The 26,176-nt window shown below is 40.3% G+C and overlaps 1 protein-coding gene across 1 annotated transcript in view; it reads left to right on the forward strand.

The window, feature by feature from the left end:
* The window catches only part of LOC140693509 (uncharacterized), a 311,246-nt gene that overhangs the window by 177,863 nt on the left and 107,207 nt on the right, over positions 1-26,176 (forward strand). Inside the window, exons 9-10 of the mRNA XM_072957329.1 lie at positions 10,445-10,554; positions 11,895-12,018. Of these exons, the coding sequence (XP_072813430.1) occupies positions 11,942-12,018 (77 nt within the window). The 5' untranslated portion in view covers positions 10,445-10,554; positions 11,895-11,941. The remainder of the gene's footprint in view (positions 1-10,444; positions 10,555-11,894; positions 12,019-26,176) is intronic.

Raw genomic sequence — 26,176 nt, forward strand, 5'->3', positions numbered from 1 at the left:
CTTCTGTCTCTGTGGATTTGCCTGTGCTGAACATTTCATGCAAATCGAGTCACTTCATGGAAGTGGAACCGTCTATTTTGACTGACTTCTTTCACACTGAGTAACGTTTTCAATGTTTGTCCACGTTGTGGCCTGGGTCAGTACTCTATGCTTTGCTATTGCTGAATAATATTTCACTGTATGGCTGGGCCCCTTTATTTACCCATTCATCACGTGATAGTCATTTGGGTTGTTTCTGTTTTTTGGCTCTGAAAATTAATGGCGAAAAGTAATGGTGAATATTCCTGTAGGAGTTTTTATGTTAACATTTGTTTTCAGTTCTCTTACTTGTGTGCCCAGGAAGCAGAATTGCTGGATCATTCAGAAGCCAAATGTTCAACTCTCTGAGGACGTGCCAGGATGTTTTCCAAAGTGGTCACGCTGTGTTACATCCTCACCAGCAATGGCTGCGGGCTCTGCTTCCTCTGTGTCCTCATTAGTGCTTGTTAATCTTTTTTTGATTTTAACCTATTGTAGTGAATGTGAAGCGGTTTCTCCTAGTTGTTTTGACTTGATTTCCTTTAGAGCTAATTTTATTGAACACCGTTTCATTGTGCTTATTGGCCATTTGTATATTTTCCTTGAAAAATATCTTTTCAGATTCTTTTTTCATTTTTTAATTGAGTTGCCTTTTTATTGTTGAGCTGTGGAATTTTTTTTTGATACACAAATTCCTTATCAGATAAATGATTTGAAAAAATTTTCTCCTGAGTGTTGTTTTTTCACTTTCTGGATGGTGTCTTTTGAAGCAAAGTTTTAAAGTTTAATGAACTCCAATTTATCTCTGTTTTCATTTTTCCTTGTGCTTTTGGGGTAATATTTAATATCTGATGTATTTTATTAAAACTTGTATATATAAAATAACTTAATTCTTAGGACCGTTCTAGGAGATGGGTGCGGTTGTTGTCCCCAGTCTATGCATCGGAGACTGAGATGCAGAGAATTTGACTGACATATTAGTGTCAAAGCTACCCAGTGCTGTGGGAATTCAGACCCTCATGTTTTTCCCTAGCATCTGAGCTCAACACCACCATGCTCCAATCTTTCCAGGAAACGTTAATGAAACAATCTTTACTTTTTTGATTTCTTGTTAGATTTTTTTCTTATTGGGGACCTCAAATTCTCATTTTCTTTTCGGATATCAGTGTCGATTTATTTTAGGTCTCATGTAGGGAGAAGCATTGCTATCAGTTAACTTCTTTATTACTCACTCTCCAGTGATGATTGTTGCTAGTTGATCTAATCAAGTCATGCTTAAGTCTTTCCTGCTCATGACACTAACAGCAGAGTCATGACTTATAGAATGCTCAAAGAAGAAAGTACTTGATTGATTTTATTTTGCCAACCAATCAAACCAATCAAATAAAACCCTGGTGTTGACACAGACTATAAGCCCTCCAGAATAGGGTCACTGTCTTCATTGTGTTTCATTTGTTGGGTCACAGTGTCTGGATAGTGCCTTGCTGTCCAGCAGTTTTGTGAGGATACGGTGCTCGTGAATCATTGTAAGGACAGAATTTTGACAACAGACTGTGTTGTTCATTTCACGACGGGAAAGGTAATATAGAATTACTGTTCAGATCTGTTTTAAAATTAAGCTTTGAATTTTGAGAATAGTTCAAGAAGCCATACAAAGCTCTTTTTCACTAATTTTACATCTATCTTAGACACATTATGTTTACATAGCAGAGTAACTTATCAAGTAGATTTGACAAAAGGAGTGTTATATTGATTATTTGTTTTAGTTGAAATATTCTACCAGGGATAAAGTCATAAGTGCCCATAAATGAACAAATATATTTGTATTTAAATGCAACATGGGAGCAGACTACATATGTTTCTATATAATATATATGACTGTGTGTTTTAATCTTTCTGTCAGTGTTTTAATAGTTTTTCAGCAATTTTGTAACTTTAGAATTCTTCTATGGAAATCACCCCCAATTCTAGTGCAGTTTGTACTGTGTATCCTGTCTTATGCATGGGATTCCACTGTCCCCTCAGTGAGGAATTTCCTCTCCTATTGTGTTAGGAGCAGAGTTAAAGGAACTGTGATTTCTAGGCCTTTGCTCTCCATGTGTTTGCAGTTGGCTCTCAGTCACGATTTTCCCTTTCCAGAGTTTTTATTGTTAAATTAGAATTTCTGAAAATAACTATTAATATGTTGCATTGGTCTCCCTAGAAACTTGACGTCTTTGTGCTTTTCAGTTTTCAATTTATGAAAAATGCAAATGCACTCTTGTTTTTAAGTTGTCCTTTTTCAATAGATATTTATCTCTTAATTGATAGAATAATTTTTTCCCAATGAATGAATCGGTGTGCATGTTTTAAAGGATAACTTACTTTTTATTTTTCTTATTGTAACAGTAATATTCATTGTAGAGAATTTAGTAAATAAGGATTAACACAGTAATAACTTCACAATGGCCTCTAATCTCACCTGGAGATACAGTTGTAAGGTTTGAAATTGAGAATTATAAGTCCTCTCAAATTTTTCTTTTTCAAGTACGTATTGGTTACTGAGATCCTTGAATTCCCATATGAATTGTAGCAGCAGATAGTCAGTTTCTGCAGAGGAGCCCGCTGGGATTGTGATCGAGACCACGTTGAATATACGGATCGCTCTGGGGAGCACTGCCATTCCAAGAGCACTTTCTTTTGATAGGGGAATGTGTGTGGAGTGTCTGTCCTGGTATTTAGGTCTTCTTTAACTTTTTATTTTCAACAATGCTTTGAGTTTACAGAGTATTATTTTACTTTAATTATCTTTGCCTTTATATTGAGGACAAGTGTGCAAGGTACCGGGATCAGAAGTGTATTTGAGCCCCGCAACTTGCTGCCACCATGGACGCTGCGCTCTTGCTTCACCCGCTGTACAATCTTGCACAGAATACGACCTCAGTAACTCTCTCTTGAATGAATGATTATATGATTGTTGGATGATGCTTGAGAGTCCTTGTGATGATTTTTTTCCCCAGCCTTTCCCCAGTTCTTAACTATGCCCTTTCTCTTCCTAAACTCCAGCCTGGGTTTCAGCCTGCCTGTGGCATTGATTTTCCTTGTCTGTGGACTCTTCCTTTCACTGGTTCCCGATAATGTTACATGTGGGCTGTGGAAACTTGCTAGATGTCAAGAAAGAGCTAATCCATTGTAGGCCAGTATTTTTAGAGTTTGTTATTGTTTTATTGATTGAAATTAAATGAGGCTGCCCCCTGAGCCCTCCCGTGAGCACTTTTGACCTTCCTACAGCTGATACTGCTCTAGTTGCTGCATGTGCCCTTTCCCCAGCCTTGATTTTGTAATTGAATAAGTCACCATCACTGGAGCCCTCTCTTTAAAAGATAAAGAGAACATTTGCTCCTTTTCCCTGTTTGGAGACTTCGATGAGATGAGATCCCAGATAAAGAATGGAGCCCCACCTCTTTCTGACCCCCGCTGTTTCCATTCCTTTCTTCAGGGGAAAAGAGTACAATTCAACAGTATAAAGATTGATTGTGAGCTAATGAGATAGACAAGACAACCGATCATTTATTAAGTAACCTTTCATGATAGAAACAAATGTATTATACACACAAACAGCACACAAAGCACTGTAGTACCATGGTTACAATCGTGGGTCCGAGTTCGTGTCCTGCTCTGGAGAGACCAGTCCTGTGAGATGGAGAACTGGTAAGTCGGCTTAGCCTCTCCAGAACTGGTTTTCTGTCCTGCAGAGACGGGGCTCGCTAGGCGTCCCCCCCGTAGAGGTGCTGTGGGGTGTAAATGATGCGCATGGGCAGCCTGAGCACAGCTGCTCATTCCTCGTAAGTGCAGGGTAGCATAGCTTTTGCGGTGATGGCTTTATGACCGCCACATGTAGACTGTCAGTGCTCTGAAGGGATGCCTTGTGGTTTGGAGATGGGATTCTCACTTCTGTAAATACCCAAGTGTAGTGTTATTGGGCCCTGCTGATTTCAGTCTATTCTTTAGAAAGTACATATTGTAGATATATTTTTCAAGCATGCGTGCTTTTTTTCTTTTACTATTTAAAGTTCTACCCTCTCATCTCTTGGTATTACTTTTCATGGAATCCAGGAAACAGTCCTAAGCTACCTGCCTCTTCACACTTTTCCGTGGTGGTTTCCTTCCCTGATTAGAAGAGGGTTTTGCATAGGAAATTTTATTTGTTCCCCTTTTCTTGGAGTCTCTCTTTCTGTCTGCCCATCTCTCACCTCTCAATCTGTCCATTTCTCAACCCACTGCTTCTTCTGACATGTTCCAAAACGCATTTCAGGTAGCTTACAGAAGAACAGATACCAAATAAACAGGTGAGAAAATGGGGCCCAGTTCAGACAGTGAGGCTAGGAGGCGAGCCTGTGTGAGGATTGCAGGCGTGAGACACATTTCTCTGCCATGTGACTTATAAGATCGACAGCAGCAGTGTGCTTCAAGCTCCCAGCAGACACAGGGAAGCAGGATTTGAGGGAGATGCTTACTGGCTGTGAAATAAATAAGTGACTTAGGAGAAGCCCAGCCTTTCCAGCTACTAAGGCTTAGGAGAATATTTTGAGTGTCTTCCAAAATCAGAGTATGGCATCTTTTCTTTTTCAGAGTTCTATGTATAGTTGGTTACATTCTATACCTGGAAATTTCTCCAAAACTGCTTCCCACGTGAGTCCCATGGCTCGGGGATTGGGTGGTTCTGCTCATTGATGGGGGTTGGCCAGAAACAGAAAATGAGAGCCTCAAAGGGGCCTGGGATTTGTCAGTTATGTTTTGTCAGTGCTGTAGGGTTCAAGAAATGCTTTCACCGTTTCTCTCCATCTGAGGCGGCAGCGTAATCTCTTACCAGCATCAGGAGCTCAGGGCCACGGGATGGTGGGGGCTGACTGCACTGCCGTCAAGACAGCTGAGCTAGTCACTGCAGGTGTGGTTCTTTTACATACTGCATTTCATGTTCTTTACTAGAATGTTTCAACAGGGAGTTAATTAACTGAGTTAATTAACATTTAATAAATATGATCTTTGTTGAAAAGACAGTTATAGGCAGAATATAAGCTGTGAAGTCTTTAAAAACGGTTTCATTACTGAAATTTCATTTGGGGAGATACACGGTTTATCTTATATATGGCTCTCTTTTAAAGTAACAAAGAAACAAGACAGAAAAGGCAGAGGATGATTTCTGTTCTTCCTCTCGGCTTGCAGGTGCCCTCACCCCCAGTAGCATCCATCCAGACACCAGCACTGACACTGGCCGTGCTCAGAACTGCCTCAGCCCTGAAGACACTGCTGACAAATAGAAGGGGGCCACGCCCTGTTACAGCAGGTGCTCTCACTTTGTGGGTCCTTATGTAACTGCGTGGTGTTAATCAGGATCGCCCGTCCTACATTGTGTGATGCTGCTGCTTTGTCTCCTAGTTACTTGTTTCTCTAAGTATTCTTGTATTATTCTCCAATGCATAGTACTACACACCCAAAAATGCTTTTTTCAGATGAAAAAGAATGTGAATTTAAAATAATAAGTCTGAAAAAGGGGGCAAAAGAGGCTATCCTTGTCCCGCTATTCAAAGATAATAATTAAGACGTTAACGTATATTTTCATCAGTGTGGATCACCTCTGTCATAAAAAACCAGAGAGCACTCTGTGACTGTTTACTGTGTGGACACCTCCATTTTCCATTTGGCTTTTTATATGTTTTTCTACAATATTCTATCTCCTCTGGCATGATTTTTGATGACCAGTATAGCATTCTGTCTTGTGGAGGCATTGTCAATTTTACTTCGGACTTAAATAAACTTTTAAATTCCAAGTATACTTAACTGAAATACTGAAAAGAGAACTGTGGTGGTACAGGAAGGCCCTACCTCCCTTCCCCTTATTTCCGAAGAGTAAAAACTGTTGAAAATTTGATATATATGTTTCATGACCTTTATGCCTATGACATACATATATACACACATATGAGAATTCCATGTATACGTGTGTGTATATATGCTTTATTTAAAAATGAGACCATACTATATGTTTTTCTGCAGCTCGCTTTAATCACTCAGGTGTATATCATAGACGTCCTCCCACTCCAGACTCACCCGGTCCTTTCAGATAGAGTGGAGGGGTCTCCTGATTTGCGGGTGTGGTCTCTTTCCCACGCACACCTTTGGTGAGAGAATGCTGTGGACAAGGCCCTGGACCACGGCGAAACGCTGGCTCCCTCATTGCTCGCAGCTCGTCGTGATTTACCGCATCATTGTCTTGATGGTGGACAGTTAAATTTTCTCCATTTTCCACTGTCAGAAAGGATATTTGACTGGCATCCTTCTTGTACAGACATTCCTGTGATCTTTTATGAGTATTCCCTTAGTTAAGGCTTCTGGAAATTTAGTCCCTGGATGTGACATTTACATTCATCACAGACTCCATTCAAGTAACTCTAGAAATTCCTTCCATAGGGGAATGAAAAGATGCACAATTACTTATGTAACCAATTCTCTATTGCTGGATATGATTTCACTTCAGTTTTTCTTCCCACCATTGTAAACAGTGCTGTGTAAATGCCCTGATGGGTACATCTTTTTGGACCTAATTTGTTTTTTCCTAAAGGAAACGATTCCTAGAAGTGGTGTTGAGTCATTGTGTACGTACGTTTTTCAGAGTTTACATATCCATTGACATGTCGTCCTCTGAAAATGTCGCTCATGGTTTCTTCTCCCACAGATGGACACTAGATAGAATATCTTTTAAAAATATTTGCCAATATGATGAGCAAAAGTGCTTTTTCATTGTTTTAGTTTGCATTTGATGACCAGTGAGGTATTGAGCATTTTTCACTCATTAGCCATTTGACTTTTTTAAAATGAATGATTCCTTTTATCCTTTGCACACATTTAAGTGGGGGAGCTTCTTGTTGGTTTGTGACAGCTCTTTGTATGTTATGAACATTAACTTCTTGTCTTCAACAACATGTATCACAGAGCTTTTTCTTGTCATTTCTTTCCTTTCATTTTGTTTAGGAGGATTTTTATTTTGGTAGTGTCTCAAAATATTCTTATGATAATAAATGTATTCCTTATGTGTTTTATCTTTGAAATTATTCTTAAAAATAATTTCTTATACTGGAATAAATCTCCTCTGTAGGTTTTTTTTAATCTCTAAGATGGAGATGATAATAGTACTTGTTAATGTAAGGGTAAGTTGAGTTAATAAGAGCAAAGTGTTGTATTTGCTGTTATTAGTACTTTTTTATATTTACATCACTGTCTGTAAATTATCTTGTGGTCCTTATGAGAGGAATAGTATTTATTCTTTCTAGGTGATTGTCTGATTGTCTCAGGACAATTACTGAACTCATACTTTTCTCTTTGATTTGAAATCCCACCTTTACAAAATACTTGTGTACACTAGAGTCTCTTTTTGAGCTCATGGTTCCCTTCTGTCAATCTGCCTTTCTTTCTCCAGCACCATAACTTACATATTGTAAAAATTTATTTAATAATTGGCAGTCTGAATTTTTTTCATTCTTTTCTTCCATCCCAAATTTTCTTGTCTAGTATTATGATTTTATTATTCCTGAAGAATTCCAAAATATTTTGTTCAAGTTAAAAAAAATCAGATTGGAGTTGTCATGGGAGTTTTCAGTAAGTTTTGAATTATTCTGATGAGAACTTACATCTTTACAAAACTGCTTTCCTCCATGCAATTTGTTGATGTCTCTACATTCTCACCTCTTACTTTACCCCTCAGTACAGCCCTGAAGTTTCTCCATTTAGAACATGGGCATTATTTTTTAACTTATTCCAGATTATTGTTTATGTTTTTGTCAATTTTGTAAGTGAAAATTTTTTGCTATTATATTTTTAAACGCTTAAAACTGAAATTTAGAAAGGAAGATTCGGTTTGTAAATACTCACTTTGTATTTTGTCATTTAAAATTGTAAGTATTAAGTAGTTGTTCCAGAATCCTTTCTTTTTTGTTTTTAAAAATTTGTGTCGAAGATTCTCAAAATGTTCATAGCTAAGTAGTATAGGTGGGGAGACAGATGGAGAGAGGTAGTGTGGCTCATGTACAAACTGTGAGCAGTTTCATGGCTGCCTTTAGGCTGGAGAAACCACAGAAGAGCCCAGGTTAGACAAGGAATGGCTTTGTATGCACTTGAAAGCCAGCTTTCCTGCCTGTATGGTGAAGCCTGGTGGGCGTGGCAGGTAGATGATCAAGGTCTGATCAAGGTCATTTGCTGCACAGAGCGCTGTGTCTGTGAGAAATGGTGACCATTGCCATGGCAAATGCTTGGTGCCAGGAACAATGCAGGGGAGCTGGGGAGCCTGTGTTAAGGATTTTCCAGTCCTGGGAGTGGGAAGATCAGACTCTGCATTCAGATCTGAGTTTGAATTAATCCTCTTTAGTTTACTGGACCTCTGACTTTTGTCAAGTTATGCATCCTGTTTGAACTCCTGCTTTGTTGTCTCTCAAAACAGAAGAATTACAGCCTGCTGCTAGAGTGTTTGATCAGGGTAAATGATTTGTGTCTATAAGATGCCACGTACAGTCTCAAGCTCAGTGAGCAATGAGCTGTCCCCTCTTCTCCTGCAAATCAGTGCTCGATAAGTCATCAGCAGAAAGCGAGTCCCTAATTTGTATGTGGTGCAAGGAAGAACAAAACTAACGTCTTGCCTTTCCCTGGCAGTATTCTTAGTTCTTTGCTTCATGTACCTCTTTCCTCCTTCACTCTCCCCTTTCACCTCCTCCACCAAGAGCCTGAGACTCTCTCAGAACACTAGATTCAAATTATTTAAATGTTGGCTCATTCCCATGAAATGACAGTGACTTAAAAAAACTGTACACATCCCAGAATTCATTGTATTTGATTTACACACACACACACACGTGCACACACACACACACACACACATCAGGCTACCTCCCATTTGCTGAGGGAGAAGGGCCACTTTTTCTGAGTTTTCATTTACTCAGCGTGAGAGCAGTCTCTTAAGCAGAATTTCACCTGGCTTCGTGCATGGTTTTTTAAATTGGATTTCTGCTTTTTGTCCATAAAAATATTCTCCTATTAGAAGACAGGAAGTGGAGACATAGATATTCTGCTGAGATATTGGTGTTATCATATTTGAGTTTTAATGGACATAAGGCGGCATAGAGTCATACATTATTATGGATGAGAATCCATGATGATGTAACTTAGACAAGAATCTGGGTCTCCTGCCATCATGTCCACGCGGGTGAAGAGGCAACTGGGTGGGGGATGGCAGGGAACCTTCTTGCTTGAGTTCCAGGTTCTTGTTAGTTTTCATTGCCCAGCTGCCTTTAGTTTATGTCCATGAGGCCTCTCATGGGAAGGTCACTATGTCCTGAGAGACTGAGTTACTAATCAGCAGAAAGCTCTGGACCCACTCATATTTTCCAGAGTTTTTCTGCTGACCTGCTGACACTTTATATAAATGAGACCTAACAAACTACTGGATATAAAATCCTTATTGTTATCATTTGCCCTCGAGTTCCATAGGAATGGGGTGCTGTCTCAGGCTGTCTAAGGCTAGATCTGAACAAAGATAGGGTGATAGGCTCTGCTGCTGGACCCTCCCCAGTCAAATGGGATTTCCACCTTAGTTTTTAGAATCAGGCAGATGAGTTCAAATCTTGTCTTTACCAGTTATTAGCTTTGTGACCTTGGGGAAATAACTACTTTTTTGGTTCCAATTTTCTTTATCTGTAAATAAGTTCAGTATTTATTTTAGGGTTTTTGTTTTAGAATTGAATGTGCTAATTCCCTAATTTATTCCTAAAATACTGATCACATGGTTCTATGCTGGTGCCTTAGTAGTTGATTGCTAAGGGACTCAACAGTGAGAATGGGGGTGGAGCCCCCTGGATCATATAGCTTATATTCCAGGATATGCTTGTAAAAGACAAGATTGCAGTGGATTTTTAGTAAATGTCCATTCCTTTCCTAATCCCCATTGATTGTGTATATATCTTTATACTAATATATGAACAATTTTTTGCAGTTTAAATCTCTTTGTAGTATTTAAAGAATGTAGCTATAACAAAAATACGTGAAATAAAATGACTTGACTTTTATTTTCCTTTCAATAAGCAAAACAAAATAAAATAGAAAAGAAAAGAAAAAGTATTGAAGGAGTAGAAATAATTTTATTTCCGTGGAATCAACTCCCTATGTTAGGTTTTTCCATTGTGTTGTTCAACATCATATAAAATTGACAGGTTGTGACTTCAGTGTTGATAGCTAGGTGAGTATAGTTTCTTTTTGTGGTTGTCTTTGATGAATTATTTGCACTAGATCATAAATGATGTGCATGTTACATATTGGAAATGAGGAAACATTGGAGACATACTACCTCCAATGCAGTCATTTTGTTACTGAGTCCAAACTCGTTCTGCTCGCCACATGACAGGCCAATAAACCGGGAGATGAGGTGTTGGAGCAAGGAATAGTGACTTCACTTGCAATGCTGGCAGACCCAGAAGACGGCAGACTGATGTCCTGGAGAACTATCTTCCCCAAGTAAGAATTCAGTCTCCTTTTATACTAAAAAGGGGCGGGGTTGTGGTTGGTTGTTGCATACTTCTTGCTTTATGAATTGTTTGTCCTTTGAATCCGCTGTTCTTGCAGCTGTCCATGTGGATCAAATCATGGTACCCCTGTAAAACCTCCAAAAAAACAAAGGCTATTCTCTATTATGCAACTTGCCATCTCTACAGAAGTGCAGATGAGCTAACATTTTTAAAGATCAGGGCCAGGAGAATAGGCTTTCCTGCAGATTTCAGGCTAAAGGCAACTTTCTTTTTCAAATGGTGCAGAGCTACCAAGTCTGAGCCTAGGAAACAGGGCACAGGTTTAAACTCAAAGGAACAGATTTAACATAGGGTAAAAACTGTACATTTTATTACAATTCCGTTTCCAGCTTCATAGATAATATTAGTAAGAAATACGAGCAATTTTGTATTTTTGCTTCTTAATAACCGATAAGTGTACCAACTATATTTTGTGAGCAGGGATGCTGTGCAGGCATTGGGGTGACAGCAAACTCTTGTAGGGGGTGGCCGACCCTGCAACATCTCTGATGCCCCGTGAGTGTTGGTGAGGGTCCCCGTAGCCAGGGGCTCTCTTCAGGAACCAGCATATGGGCATTGACCTCTGGAGACCTCTTTTTCGGCTGCAGGAATTTTTTTCAGATATTGAGATTGAAAAATCATTCCAGCTGGGAATAATTAGGGAAAAAAACAAAAGGAAAAGGGTTTGGAGTAGAGTAGAAGAGTAGGACATAAGATCACGGAGCCTGAGTGCTTGACAGCGGGGCCTTGGGAGAGAGGGGAGCAGAGGTGGGGAGGGGCCTGGCTCCAGAACCAGCTCCTGTAATTGCCCCCGCACGCAAGCCACATAGCTTTAAATTGGCCTGGGCCACCTCTCTGGGCTGGATATCACCCTGGGCAGAACCGTGGTATCTGTAAAGTAAAATGACTTCACAACTATTGCACAGAGCTGCAGGTGTAAGAGAGCCTAAGCCTGTCTCAGAGTGCAGGGGACAAGCGGAAAGGAATGGCAAAATTTCCACTGATAATTGAAATTTTGTTAAATAGCCTGCTACAGTTGTTTGCATCACTTGAATGAATGCAGGCATATTTCTGTGGGCATTTATAGGTTCACTGAACCCTACCAGCCCCTCTTGCCCCCATCGGAGATGGGCTTTCTCAAGCACAGTGCCCCTCCTGCTTGGGTGGAAAACGCTGCTGGTCCTTGCCTGGGGCCGGGCTGCTGCAGGGCACTGAATCCCCGAGGCACGGCCTGTGAGACACGACAGGAACATCTCTGCTCTTGACTGGGTGCCTCCGTTTCCCCTGCAGTGTAAAAATGCCGATGACTGAGTTAGAAGCATGCTTCCAAGCTGTCCATGTCCTTGGCATCCAGAAGCGGAGCCTGGAAGCTTTCGAATTTATCCAGAATGCGGTTTACATTCACCTTCAGCAGGTGAGTGTATGTCCTTACACAAGTGGAGGAATTACTGCAGTTTTCCTGGAACTTTCTCACTACAAGTCCATTTGATTTTTCTGTGCTAGGATTCAGTATGGCCTGCTAAAAACTCTGGAGTGAGATCTTGAAACCCTGATGAAGAGCATTATTTATTTCATTTCTCTATATGATACTCTCTTACTTTTAAAATTCAGAATTTTTGGTTGTTTCAAAAATTTTTGGGGGGGTTGGAGAATCATGTTTGCTCTTACCATCTTTGCAACCTGTTGCTTTGTGCCTCTCACCTGTCTTCTGTCACTTGTGAGGCGGTTCCATTTGTGACCCTGTCCGGGTTGTTCATGTTATAAAACATAAAGCCTGTAAAAGTACAGTCCCTTTTCCTCCGAAGACATTCCACAAATACTCCTTTAACCTGGGTGTGGTTTTAAGAAGACAGAATCTTTAGAACATGTCCTTGCAGGTTGCTAGTGCAAAATCCCAAAATCAATAGTCTAGCTCAACATCTAAAATCTTTCTAATTTACCTTGGAATTGTATGGATAATTGAAGCAGTTTGCTAAGAACTCAGACCAGGTTTAGAATACAGGCTGGTGTAGCTCAGCAGGTCCTCCCAAGCTGATGCTCTGCCAGAGGGCGGGGCCGAGGGGAGAGGGCGGGGCCGAGGGGAGAGGGCGGGTCCTGCCCTCCCTGAGGTGACAATTTCATGGCAAAGACTTTCACCTGGTGAAGAACTTGGAGTTTCTTCTAAGAAGAGTGGGTCTGAAAAGAGTCCAAAAAGCGCGGGAGTGACAAAGTCCCATTTGTCTCAAGTAGGGGAGAGTGGCTGTGGGGCCACGTAGGAGACTCATGTGTCCAGGTGGGCAGTGTTGGTGGCTTCCACTTGAGCGGTGGGACGGTCAGTGTTTAAAAGCGAACATATTGAAGGCATGTTTAGATGGTAAAAAGGAAAGGATGAAGGCTGTCTGTGAATGTAGGATGGAGTAAGGCCCAGGTTTCTGGGTGGATTAATGAGGTAAATGATGGTCCTTCTGTGCTCTGAGGAGGGAAAGCTGCAGAGGGAGTTCCGCGGAAATCTGATGAGTTCAGCTGTGGGTAAAGTGAAAGGTTGTTAGATGTGTGGTCTGGGAGCTCAGGTGAGAGCCAGTAGTGAGTAGGGGGAGGTGAGAGGGACTTTCAAATAATTTTGTATTGTGAACATACAAATAAGTATGAGTAATGACACATTTAACACCTCTATATTCTGGATTTAAAGCCCAGTAACATTTTGCTATACTGACTGCAGAGGTTCTTAATATTTTTTAATAGAAATAAGTAGAAACAAAATAGTGGAGTTAGTGAGCATCTTAGAGTATATGTGTGTCCTTGTATGTATTTTTATACCTCATCTGTTTATAACCATAATCTACAAAAAGTTATCTTGCTTAGCATAAGAGTTAAACACAGGGACGTGACACACATTGTTGGGGGTTGAAGCTGATCTTCTCGGGCAAATTATGGACCCTCTCTTTGCCTTAGTTGCATCGTCTGTGACTGCCCCAGGGCCCCTCATCACAGCTGATTTCCTAGAGTAGATGTTGGGAGGGAGGCTGCTGAAGGGAGTAAGAGGTGGCAACTGCTAGGGATATTGAAGAGAGACAAAAACAGATTAAAGCCGATAAACTGAGTACAAATACCCTCTAAATAGAAGGAATCCCGCAGTGTTTTGAGCCGCTTATCATAAGGGAAAGAAAATCACGTGGATCCAAAGCTCTTGAGCATATGAATATTGTGGGTGGGAGGGTGTCATTATAAAAGTGTTGAGAAAAGGCCTCTTTGTTTTCCTTGACATTACCAGTAAGGATGGGGAGCAGAAGCGAAACCCTCTGCTTCACAGTTGAAGGTGCTGTTTTGTGCGAAACTGACCAAAGTTTGGAAACCAGTCATCAGCGATGCTGGCAAATGAAGAGGCTTCTGGATTGGGTGGGGCACTTGCTGTGACATCCAGGTGACCTGCTGGCTGGGGACTGTGTGGCGGGCAGTAGTTTTGCAGGGTAGCCCGGGCATAATCCCTGGCTCTGATGCTGCTGGTCTGATTAACAGACCTGGGCGCACACTGTCCTAATGGGGCAGCTCGGGATGTGGCCCTGCCGTCCTGAGAGCGAGAAGAGGGCTCCCCTGAGGAGGTGTCCCTGCGGAGAGTGGAAACGTCCTCCTGCAGGGGAGGAAGAGCCTCTGAGCAGCGGGCCGGATGCACAGGCAAGACCAGCATGAGCACTGATGTTTCCGGGAGCCGGAAGTCATACAGTGGCCCAAACGGCCTTGTTCCTGAGAGACTGGAGGGAATAGATGCTGAAAAGGCAGGCTAGGGTCAGACCCTGTGGTGGGTTATGAGTGCCAGGAGAGGATTGTTCAGGCAGGCATGAGACAACCCTGTGGGCGTCCCAGCTGGGGCGTCACGCCGAAGGGAAGAGCAGAGTTATAGACTTTGCCACTTATTAGCTGTGTGACTTTAAGCAATATCACCCCACCTCTCTCTATATATATCTTCATCTGTAAAGTGACACAGTGACAAGGTCGTGTCATCAGAAGTATTAGCTTAGCTCTGATCCTCTTTGTCGACTCCTGTCAGTGCTTCCCTGCAAGGTTCTGCAACGGCTGCTTTTACTCTGAGACAGGAGGGCGTAGAGGGACACTGTAATACCCGAGGGCAGGAAGGGGTTGCTTTAAAAGCAGACATGTAACAGCCTGCAGCTGCAGACCTGCAGGCAGTTTGGTTGACGGTCCTTGAGAGGACATTGGAGGCCTTAGCGTCGTCTTAAGTCTTGTTTCCCCTTGGGGACCGGATTTGCCTTTGGGGATTGATGTTGAAGATTTGAGCTTCTGCAAAGCTGTTTTCAGAGATGGGTATATACGTAAAATATCATATAAAATAAAATGATTTATTTAACGAGTGCGAATTTGTAGCTGTTAGGAACAGCTCTGTTGGCCTGGTCTCCACGGGGGACACCAAGGGTCAGCAGAGCGTGCAGGAGGGCAGGCAGCCTGCAGTGCTTCTGCGGGGTGTTCTCCCCAGCAGGGCGCTCTGCTGAGTTGAGTCTTCTACGAGTTTTGTTGCCAGAGGAGCAGACAGCAAATTAATGAGTTCTAGAGGGATTGTATAATGACAGGAAGAAATAGGAACCCGGAGATTTACCGGACTAAAACACGCTTTGGTTCCTGATTCAGTGTGTTCCATTACAGAATTGATGAGTTGTGTCTATTCTGGAACGTCATTGAAATAAACGTTCAGCCTATATGTTAAGGGCTTTGTTTTATTTGGCTGGAGGACTCGAGCCGGGATGACAGCCTCTCAGATCACTCTGAGGGACTGCTCCCAAGAGGTAGGGGAGGAGCTAGGATATATAGAAGCTTACAACAAAGACCAGGTAATTGGAACAATAAAACATTGCTTGTTATCTAAAGAAAACCAGATATCTCAAGTTCAAGTATTTACTGCTTTTCTATGTATGGTGAGAAGCAAACATTTGGGTCATTGAATTCATTCCTTTGGCAAGCCCCTGGCTATCTAGGGCCAGTATCCTGTCCTTTCTTACTCTGAGTCTGCTCAGAGGGCACCACTGTGAGTGGCTGAGAGGCCGGGCTGTAGGCATGTACTCGCTGGGGGTTGGCAGCAGCCGCTGATGACTCGGATTCAGCATTCTTTGTTTACTGTCATGGTTGCAGTATTTTCATGCACATTGTAGTATTTTCATTCACAGTGCTCCCACTTGGTCCTAAATTCGACCAATATTTTGAGAGAAATTTCATGACCAATTTTGTCCCACGGTGCTAGGATGGCTCATTCCTAGTTCAGGTGAAGAATCTTCTGAGTTGCCATTCAAGGTGTTAGTTTTTTTTGTCAGGCCCTGTTGATACTAAAAGTTCTCTGGATCACCTGTCTTACTAGTCTATTATGATACAGAAAGTGTTTACCCATCTTTGCTCATTCCCATACCTAGAATCACACTATTATATTTATTTTATTCAGGGTTATAAATTTTATCTGTTTCTTCAAGATGTTTAGCCATCATCCATCTTGTGGGCCTAGTTACACATTGGGAATTGTAACAGACAACAATTTTATAAAATAGACAGGATATAAGTAATACAGCTAGTAACGTTAATAAAGTCACGAGTAAGAATTTAATAGTCGAGAAGTTGTATTTTTGGGTTAAAATTTTGCTTGTGTTTCTGAGTTTGATCCTATGAGAAAGTTCATATTTATGGTCAGGGTCAGAGCAGGTATTAATTGGCCAGTTGAAATCTCCCACCTTGTAAGATCAACAGTGGCCTAAACAGAACTATAAATTCTTTTTAGAATAACGTTTCTGAGGGCTATCTAGTTAGAGCCTTGGAGTAGGGAAACCCACCAAGGTAACACAGAAGTACTAGACATAGGTAATTTATCATAAACTTAACAAGTGGAGTAGTTCATAATCAAAGGTTGGAGAAATTATCAAAGTAATTGGTATACAGTCCTGGTCCGGTGTCTTGGGTCAGCAGTCTAGCTCAGATGTCGTCTTCTTCTCATCCTGGTCTGGTAGCTTTTTCTCCATTTGGGCATTGTTTTCAGGGGAGCAGCACTCGATAGGCCAGTGCAGTGCAGGGGATGTTTCAGATAGGAAATGAATCGGAGACTCCGTTTCCTTCAGCTTTGGTGTGTATGGTCTGGTAAAGAGTACCTGAAAAAGGGTCCTTCCATTCAGGTTGGAGACAGTTCTTTAAGTCATGCCTGTTGCAGTATGTATAACCCCTGGCTGCAGGTCATGGGGCATTGGAACTTTACCCAAGGATAGATTTCTGAGCTTCAGAAACAAACCTAGAGTATCTTTTTCATAATTCAATTAAACCGTACAGTAATGTGACATAACAGCAAGGAATGATCTGGGAAGTGTCTTAGTAAATATGGACCTCAATTAACAAAACTAGAATTTAATATCCACTAAAATATAATTTATTTTCTCTCTTAAGTTACCCTCAGTTTTCTCAAATATAGCCAAATCAAGATTAATTTTTTACAACTTAAGTCTGATTATTTGATCATATAGGCTTTTTTAAATTGGCTGTGTTGGAAGTTTTAATACGGAGTCTCAGGGTAGAATGTTAAGGTTTGCTAAGGCCAAGAAAGCCACGTCAAGGCTTTTCATGGGTTTCTGCCTTACAGATTTAGATAAATTCTTTTCTCTTTAAAATCCTTAAAATATCTTTATACTTCTATATCTGTTAGGAGATGATCTCCCTAATTTGTTTGATAGAGCCACTGGGGACCTAAGTGTTTTTAGTCTCTTGAGGGATCAGATAGAGAGAAAAGATAAGTGTTCCAAGTGTGATTACATAGGTATAATTTATCAAATTTCTGTGAACCATAACTAGCTTAAGGAGAAGAGATTCTTTACGTCTGGGAAACAGGTTAAAAGCCAGTAGTATTTCAAACAATATCAAAAATTATAACCATATTCAACAGGTTAATCAGTCCCATGTAACTAATTCTTTTAATGAGAGTTTTCATTAGAACTTTGAAATTTCTTACCCAGTTTAGTTCAGTGCTGTAGTTTGAAATTTATTAGAAATCAGTAAATCTCCTTGAAGAGAAAGCATTTTGCAAAACCATCAGAAGAAAACAATTAACTGTCTATAAATGACAAAAGATTTAAAAGCATGGTTAAACACCGTTACACTATAATCAATAAAGAAACCTGTTCACTATACCCATAATTATCACTGGTAACATTTCAGATATGCCAGAATCTTAGGGAGTCCATGTAATTTCTACAATACCTATATTAATAATATTTCTCATTCAATATAACCTTAGAAGTTTTATGATTCATTTGACAATTCCATGTTATTTAAAATGCCAAATGAAACTTTATAGTTAAAAATCTCTCTTTGGGATGTTTCAGGGGCCTTCTGTAGCATCCCAAACTTAACTGGAGATTAAAAGAATTTTAATTAATTAAATTAATTTTTATTTAATTAATTAGAATTTTATATTTGGGGAGCTTTTTGAAAGATTTCAGAACACTTGATCAGATAAACATATAGATCACTGTAAAGTAGTACTAATTCATTAACAAGAAAATATGTCAAATGTAAAGGCAGAACAGATCAGCTAAGTGGTATAAGAAGTTTTACAATCTGTTACTGAAGGTGGATTAATATTTTAAGAAAATTTTTTCCTCTTAACAGAGAGAAAACCAAATCTAATCTTGTTCCAGCTAACTTCTAAGATTCATTTACGTTGCCCAATTTGTTTCTAAACTTAGCCAATTCTGACCATGTACAAAACTCTTCCCTCAGGGTTCCTTTTCCACAAGCCTTCCACAGATTTCTATACTTATATTAGTGTGTCCCTTATTTTGTCTTCCATTCAGAGGTAACCAGCTTCAGGAGAAAGTCACTATTTTTCATTAACAAAGTATTATTCCATTCTTATATCTTCCTTTACGCATTTATATTACTTTCCTAGGATACTGAGATCATTCCCTTACTAATAGAGACTATTTCAGTGTGGCACCAACCATTTATTAATATTTCTATATACCTTTAGTTTCACTGTAAGAGGAAGTCAAATGTTAAGTAATTCGTATTTCAATGTTATTTTATCTGAAAATGGCATAGCTATTTAATAAAATCTTGTCATTTAACTTAATTTAGCACACCACTAGAATTTAAAGATACCAAACACTTAGAGATTATCTTAAACATACATTTTAAAAATATATTTTAAATATTTACCCAAAGCTCTCATCTCATTTGCATTTAATTTAATTAAAATTTTACCACAGCACATTACTTTTATTTTTTTTTGACAAATCTGCAACAGATATAACAGGATCTTATTTGACTTTCATTAAACCTAGGTACAGTAAAGGTATTATACATAATATTGATGACTTTAAAGATGTCTATATTAATTAGAACATACTTAAACTAAACAATATCAAATATTATCTTAATATTGAATATTTTCCATTTCACATGACGCTGAAAGTCAATTTGTTCAGTTGTTATTTTAAAAATACTTAATGTTTAAGCTCTTATATTTTTACGTCAATTAAGCAGAGCTCTATGACTTTGAATTTTTTTTCTTTAGCAGTAGAAATATCTCACTTCTATAATGTGTACACAGGCTTATAATCAGAAAAATGCTAGAGATCTCATAGCTTCACTTTAAAACTTACTTATAAGATAGGTATAATAATAGTTGGAGTAAGCTGAATTTGCTTGCTCAAATCACTAAGGCTTACTATTTATGAAACAGACAGTTAAAATTTCTTCACAAAGGCTGAAGGACCCTTCAGAGTTCTGAGTTCTAATATGCCAAAAATTTCTTGGCCTTAAGGTTTATTTCGTTGAGCTAATTAGACTCAGTCCTAGGTCACTGTTTGTTGTATTTATATTTCTGATGTGCAAGACAAAGACACTGTCTTCCAGGTCCCCAGAGAACTGCTCTCTCATCCATGCCGTATTTTATCTCCTTAAATGGCATTTTTGTATCAGTGAGAAGAGCTGTAAACAAAGAATTCCATGTTTTAAAACATTAAGGCTTACTTAAATATGTCTTCCAAAACTTGCATAAGGCATTTAGTAAGATCTCTTTTCCTTGTGTTATAAGTTAAACCCAGGGTAAACCTGTATTTTTTTATTAGCCACTCAAATTAGTTTTTAGTTTTACATTATATTGGACGGCTTATGTAACTATATTGGTTTATTTTAATTTGTTCAATTAATATTTTCAGAGGGACAGATATGTGCCTAGCCTTATAATACCAAGAAGGGGAAGTGTTTTTCCTCTTAAACATATGTATCCCACAACATAAGCAAAAGTTTTGTATAAAGACCATTTAAATATACCAATTTCACAAATTTTTATCTCAATTTTATTAAATCTTATACCTTTAATTTTTATATTTATTAAGTTTAATCAATAATTCTTATTTCTAGAAGGAGTGCCAGAAACCTTTTTTTGTGTGTGTGTGCATTGTATATAATTTTATAGAAGTCTCTAGGATGCCCAAGTTTCAGCCAAAGAGCTTAGGCACTTCTCAGTTTTTAATTTCATTAATTGGTCTGTTATCCCAATTATTGATCAAGTATTTCAGTCTATATATACATATATTTCAAACTGTGGTAAGTAAAATGGGCTTGTTTGAACTTTAGTCTTGGGGGGGAGTAGGTGAACTCTTTGGCCCTTTTTTTTTTAACTTTACGTTGTGTAGTATCAAAACCCTGTATGTAAATCCAAAAATGTCCATTTTATGTATTTGATTCAAAATAACCATATAAAAATATTTATCCTTTTGGGATAAGCCACTTAATTTTTTTTTCGACATTTTTACAATCATTTTTCCAGTTATTCAACCTAATTAACATTAATAATTTTAAGTTTTTATTAGCATATCTAGAAACATTTATTAGAAAGGAAAAACACAAACGTAGCTTTTTAAACCAGTTTTATTTTTTTAACTAAGTTCTTAGGTTAACCATTAGATATATTTTTCTACATTTAAACTTGATTTTAATAGAAACCATAAAACAACTGTTTATAATGAGATCTCTTTAAACTTTCACCAATTAAAAAGTTTTCCAAATTAAAAAATCCATCATATGGCCGTCAATTTATATACAAATATAATATATATATAGTGATTTTAAACCAATAAGATGAAGAGGCCCTTCCACATGAGAGTCGGGGTGTTGCCTAAATAAAATTCAAAGGTTTACTCTCCAAAAGCTAAAAGCCTTTGTGGTCCAGGCTGATGCAACAAAGTTTAAGATGGCAAAATATCTGAAAATTGGTATAATCAAAGAATTGCTTAGAATCCCAATTTATTTGCGTGGCCACCATATGTACACAATACTTGAAACTTTTGTATGGTGGAGTCCAAGGTTTCCTTCAAAAAATAAACTAAATATACATATACATACATACACACACTTAAAACACCCAGAGAAAGATAAAACATTTACATTTCAAGGACACAGGAAGAGAAATCCAAGTTACCCCTAAAGGGGATTTTGTTTTTATAAGTTCAGAATGCCAAAAAATGTTTTTATCAGGCTTGGTTAGTTATTTTCAGAGTGAGTTTTTTTTTTCTTATTCCCAATTAATGTTGTAAATTTTGTATGTACATAAACCTGGCTGGGGTAATAGTTGGAGACTGGCAATCTGTCATTTCTTTTTCTTTTCTTTTCTGTTCTTTATTTTTTTTTTGAAAGTTCTATTCCCCATTGTAAGGTCGGGTTCTCAGAATAAATCTGCTAGTAAGATTTCCCACAGGGACAACTCTGTGTCATGAAGTCTTTGTGTCTACCACTCCTGGAAGATTCTCTGTCACCCGAGAAAGCTGTTACCAGCCAGGAGGATGGTCCGAATTTTGGAGTTGAAAGTTTCCTCATAAGAGTTTTACTTTTATCCTGAAAAATTCAATGTAGGTAACCAAATTGAGGAAAATATTAGACCAGCCTCATACCTAACCACTCAGTCCTGAACCCAGTGTCTTTCAACTTGGACTCACTCAGGATGTCTCCACTGGGTGAGTATTTTCCTCATATGTTTCCACCAGCCCCACTTTGGACATATCCTCAAGGTGGATATTTCCTGTTATCTTTCAACTAGGCCCCACCCAATATGTCTCCACTGGGTGGGTAATTCACCTCAGGTTCTTTCAACTGGAGGGCCACGTACCTGGATACACCGCCAGATAAACTTAGGATCATCAACCAATATGTGAGATCCGAGAACCAAGAGAGACTCACCCAAATTCATCTGGACTCCCCGAGGAGGTGGATGAGCACAAAGGGCCACTGCTGGTACCAAGGCTCCGGTTACTTGGAGAGTTCAGGTGGAGAGAAATCTGCTCTGGTGCTTCATGGTGTCCAAAACTGTTGACTGAAATACATGTGCAGCCTAAAAGTTAAGAGTTATGTTTCATTTGGCGGGAGGACTCGAGCCGGGATGACAGCCTGTCAGAACTCTCTGAGGGACTGCTCCCAAGAGGTTGAGGCAGAGCTAGGATATATTACAACAAAGACCAGGTTGTTGGAACAATAAAAGATTGCTTGTTATCTAAAGAAAGCCAGGTATCTCAAGTTCAAGAATTTAGTACTTTTGTATGTGTGAGAGGAAGCAAATATTTGGACTCACTGAATTCATTTTTTAGACAAGCACCTAGCTATCTCGGGCCAGTAGCCTGTCCTTTCTTATTCTGAGTCTGCTCAGACGACACCATTGTGAGTTGCTGTAGCAGCTGGGCTGCAGGCCTGTCCTAGCTGGGGGGTGGCGGCAGCCTTTAATGACTTGGTTTCAGTATTCTTTGTTTACTGTCATGGTTGCAGTATTCTCATTCACATTGTAGTATTTTCGTTCACAGACTGATTATGGATAATCTGCAACCTTGGAAAGCAACCGAGATGGAATTACTGCAGGTACCTTCTGCTTTAATAAGCCGTGTGCAAACATAAACAGGGAGGAAGCATACACTTGGATTTGGAGGTGTAGGAAAGGGATCCTGCACATTGCAGGAGAACGCAATGCAGAATTCCTTAAGTCCACCTTTCTTTACTGTAGTGGTTTCTGAGAACAGTTTATGGTAATTAACCAACATTGACAAACTGCACAAATTGCATTTAAGAGCTGGCCGGCTGAAACTTGTGTATTGGAGAGGTGGAATTCAAAGGCAAGTGGTCAGGTGGATTGGAGAGAGATGGAGCCAAGGCCTGGGCCCAGATTCCGGTTTAAATTGCCATTTCTTCACCATAGGGCCTTGAAATAGAATTCAAAATCTCTTAACCTGTTGGTGAATCTGTGAAATGGGCATAACATTCGTTTCACCCTGGGATTGTTGTAAGATCTAAAGAGTATTATAGCACACATGAAGCACTTAACCCACTGGCACTTAGCAGTGTTCACTGTGTGGGGCCGCCCCGCTTAGCATGTGTCAGAGCCGTAAAGGCAGCATTTGTCTGTTGAGGATGCACTTGTAGCCCCTTGGCTAGGTTATGAATTTGGTGATTTCCTATAATCCTTGTAATTCTATGTGCCATGGACAGTTATTTTCATGGACAGATGAGGAATCTCATGGTAAAAAGACTGTATAATTTGCCCAAAATCAGACCATAATTTTGGGTGCAGAGGCCTCGGTTCAGCATGGCCCCCTGGGCCTTCTGCCCTCTCTGTTCAGCACCAGAGCCAGATATGGAGTCGGCTGTTTCCCTGCCCAGAATATCCGGCAGGCCGCAAGACACATCTGGCCCTGTGCTGCTTGAGCAAAAACTCCGAAGGAGAGACAGTTACAAAAGGGATAAACATAAAAACAGACGACAGCAAATTGTGATCAGCTCTGAGAAGGAAAGGAACACGTCTCGCCGTGCAGAGCTGGGAGCTTTCCCGTCGAGGCTGCTCTGGGGGTGTTCATCTCAGCTAAACAATTTCTGCTGCTGCACCAAGGCAGGAAGGCAGGGCGTGTGTGGCCAGGTAGACAGGGCCTCGTTGATCGTACTCATTCCCCATTAAGCGGCAGCTTTCACGGGCACTTACCTAGTAAACAGATGTTGGCCATAATCATCACGCACTTTGCTTGGTAGTTTTCTTGGCCCCAGCATTGAGATGAGGTCATTGAAGCTGGGGAGTTTGCTGCATGCCCGTGATTACCTTGCAAATACCCCGACTGTTCTTTCAATCTAGACTGGTGTGGCTGTCATGTCCCAGCCCTGTGAATGGCATCGTGTAGCTTCTCCCAAGTGGCCCAAATGACTGACATTGATATGCTTAATTCGTTGGAAATAGTATGTGACAATAATAGAAAAAGGTAGTAAGAAATTGTTTGGAAAACTGGAAAAAACCTTTTCTTCCCCAGCTGGGGGAGCGTAACCCGTATCACTCACCCTACTCACTGCCTGTCACCTCCTCCCCGCCGACTCCGTGTTCATAAGCCACACTGAGCCTTGGGAGAACATTTTGCCTCATGACACTTTTGACTAGGACCTGCAACTTCTTTGTCCCTAGTTAACTCTCTCTTCAAAGCCATTCAACTTTTTGCAGGCTCCTCCACTCAGATGTAAGAATAGCCTCTTTAAACTTCTTGATGCAGCTCCTTAATGAAGATCTTGTGATGGAAACCTAGCCAAAACTGGGATGTATGCATATAGTGACTGCAACCTCAGCACTTTGTTAGTTCAGAATCAGAGGGGTGAGTGACTCAGGAAATGCTTTTTTAAGGTAACAAGGGGAAAGTGAAAGGACGCAGGCTGTGTGAGAAAGAAACATCTCAATCACAGCCAGTAAGGCACCTGTGTTCAGGATGGGGTGTGGCGAGTGCAGAGTTCTCACAAAAAATAGTGGTGTGATGGGAGCGAGGACAGTTGGGTACTTTATTGGGGAGGAAAAAAAGTGGGCTGAACATTTCCTTGTTGAACAAGAGGATTGTGACATGATGTGCTTGTATTTTGGAGAGAAGGGTTTTGTGGGGACAAGCCTAGGAGTACGCTGTATGTCTGGGGAGTCAGCACAACAGAGAAACACAGAGAACCGGGCAGACCCCAAGACCCATGCTGGGGGAGAGACTGCCCACCAATTGGAGCCCTGGAGGCTGCTTCTGTCCCTTAGCTGTGGCCTCAGACCTCCCTTCACAGCCCAGTCCTGTTGATACAAGAATAAAAAACGTTGGGCATGAGAAGGGCTGTGTCCCAGGCTTTCATTGAGCCCCTGGGATGTGCCCCACCAGATTTTGTTCCTTAACTTCATGCAGTAAAGAATTCAAGAGCAAGCCAGTGTTGAGTAAAGGTAGATTTATTCAGAGAGATACATTGAAATGCAAGAGAAACGTCACGAGGTGTGGGGGTTTGATGCTCATATTAGAAGTAGGTACACACTCCACAGATTGAGGGCCTTCCCCAAAGAGGGAGAGAGAGTGGTGACCGCGAGGTGGCACTGTGTTGCTTGTTTTCTTGGGCTTGGTGGTTTCATATGCTAATAAGTAGAAGGACCAGCCTTAGGGTAAGGCGCTGGGATTCCCAGGGAGTTGGCCATTTCCCACCCTTTGACCTTTTATGGCTATCATTGGGACTGCCATGTTGCCTGGGGCATGTTATTGACCAAGTTACTAATACAATGGATGTTTACTGAAGCTCAAGATCTGCTAGAAGTTAAATCTCTTCATCCTGAGCCTCAAGGCCTATTGGGGGTTGAATCCTTTAACATTTTGATGTTAATTGCTGTGGCCTTCCTTGAATGGCTGTGCTCTTCCCCCTTCCATCCTGTCTCACTGTGATGACACAGAGACAGCAAAGGTCTGGCCCTACCTGTGCTCTTGCATTTAACTGCGGGAGGTGTGAGGTGGGCTTATGATGACCCTGAATGGTGAGAAAAATGTTTCAGATTTTCCTACGTGAGACATGGGGACCTGACAGCAACCTCCGCAGATTTATCTCACGGGCATTATCGCTTGTGTTGTTATAGAAACAACAGGCAAGCCAAGAAACAAGTATAACTCACAGGGTTGTAGTACTGAGATTTATTATGCTGGCACGCTCAGAGGGGCTTCTTTTCCAAAGCTCTGAGCACCTCCAAGACGTGCACATGAGGTTTTATAGGGTTAATTACAAGTATGGGGCTATTAGCCAATAAGGCTCAAACAACAAAAAGCAAGGAATCAGTACACTGAAACTTATCAATTTGGAACAGATCCCGTTACTGACAACTGTTGACCTTGGATTTACGTGTTAGCTTATTAGCCCATTAAACTGACACTAAACTTCAGGTTTACCAAGTAGCTCAGCAAAACTTAGATCAGTAAACCGACATTATCACACTTAGATTTGTGACTTAGCTTGTTAGCCCAGCTGGGGTTTTCCTTCACAGTGTCACTTATCTTTTTTATTTTTCTTTTTATCTGTTTTTAAGTATTTAACCCAAATTTAATATCAGGGTTTTTTGGGAAAGAAATTTCTCTTTATCTTTTCTTTGGGGTTCTTTTGGTGGGAAGGTAATTAGATGTATTTATCTGTTAGTGGAGGCCCTGTGGCTTGAACCCAGGACCCCGTGCACGCTAAGCACATGCTCTACCACCCGCCCCTTCATCATTTTCTTTTTGCTTTAGCTGCCAAGAATCTTACAGCTGAATTTGTAGTCGGCC

Source organism: Vicugna pacos, unplaced genomic scaffold, assembly GCF_048564905.1.
Source record: "Vicugna pacos unplaced genomic scaffold, VicPac4 scaffold_19, whole genome shotgun sequence".
Taxonomy (NCBI): domain Eukaryota; kingdom Metazoa; phylum Chordata; class Mammalia; order Artiodactyla; family Camelidae; genus Vicugna; species Vicugna pacos.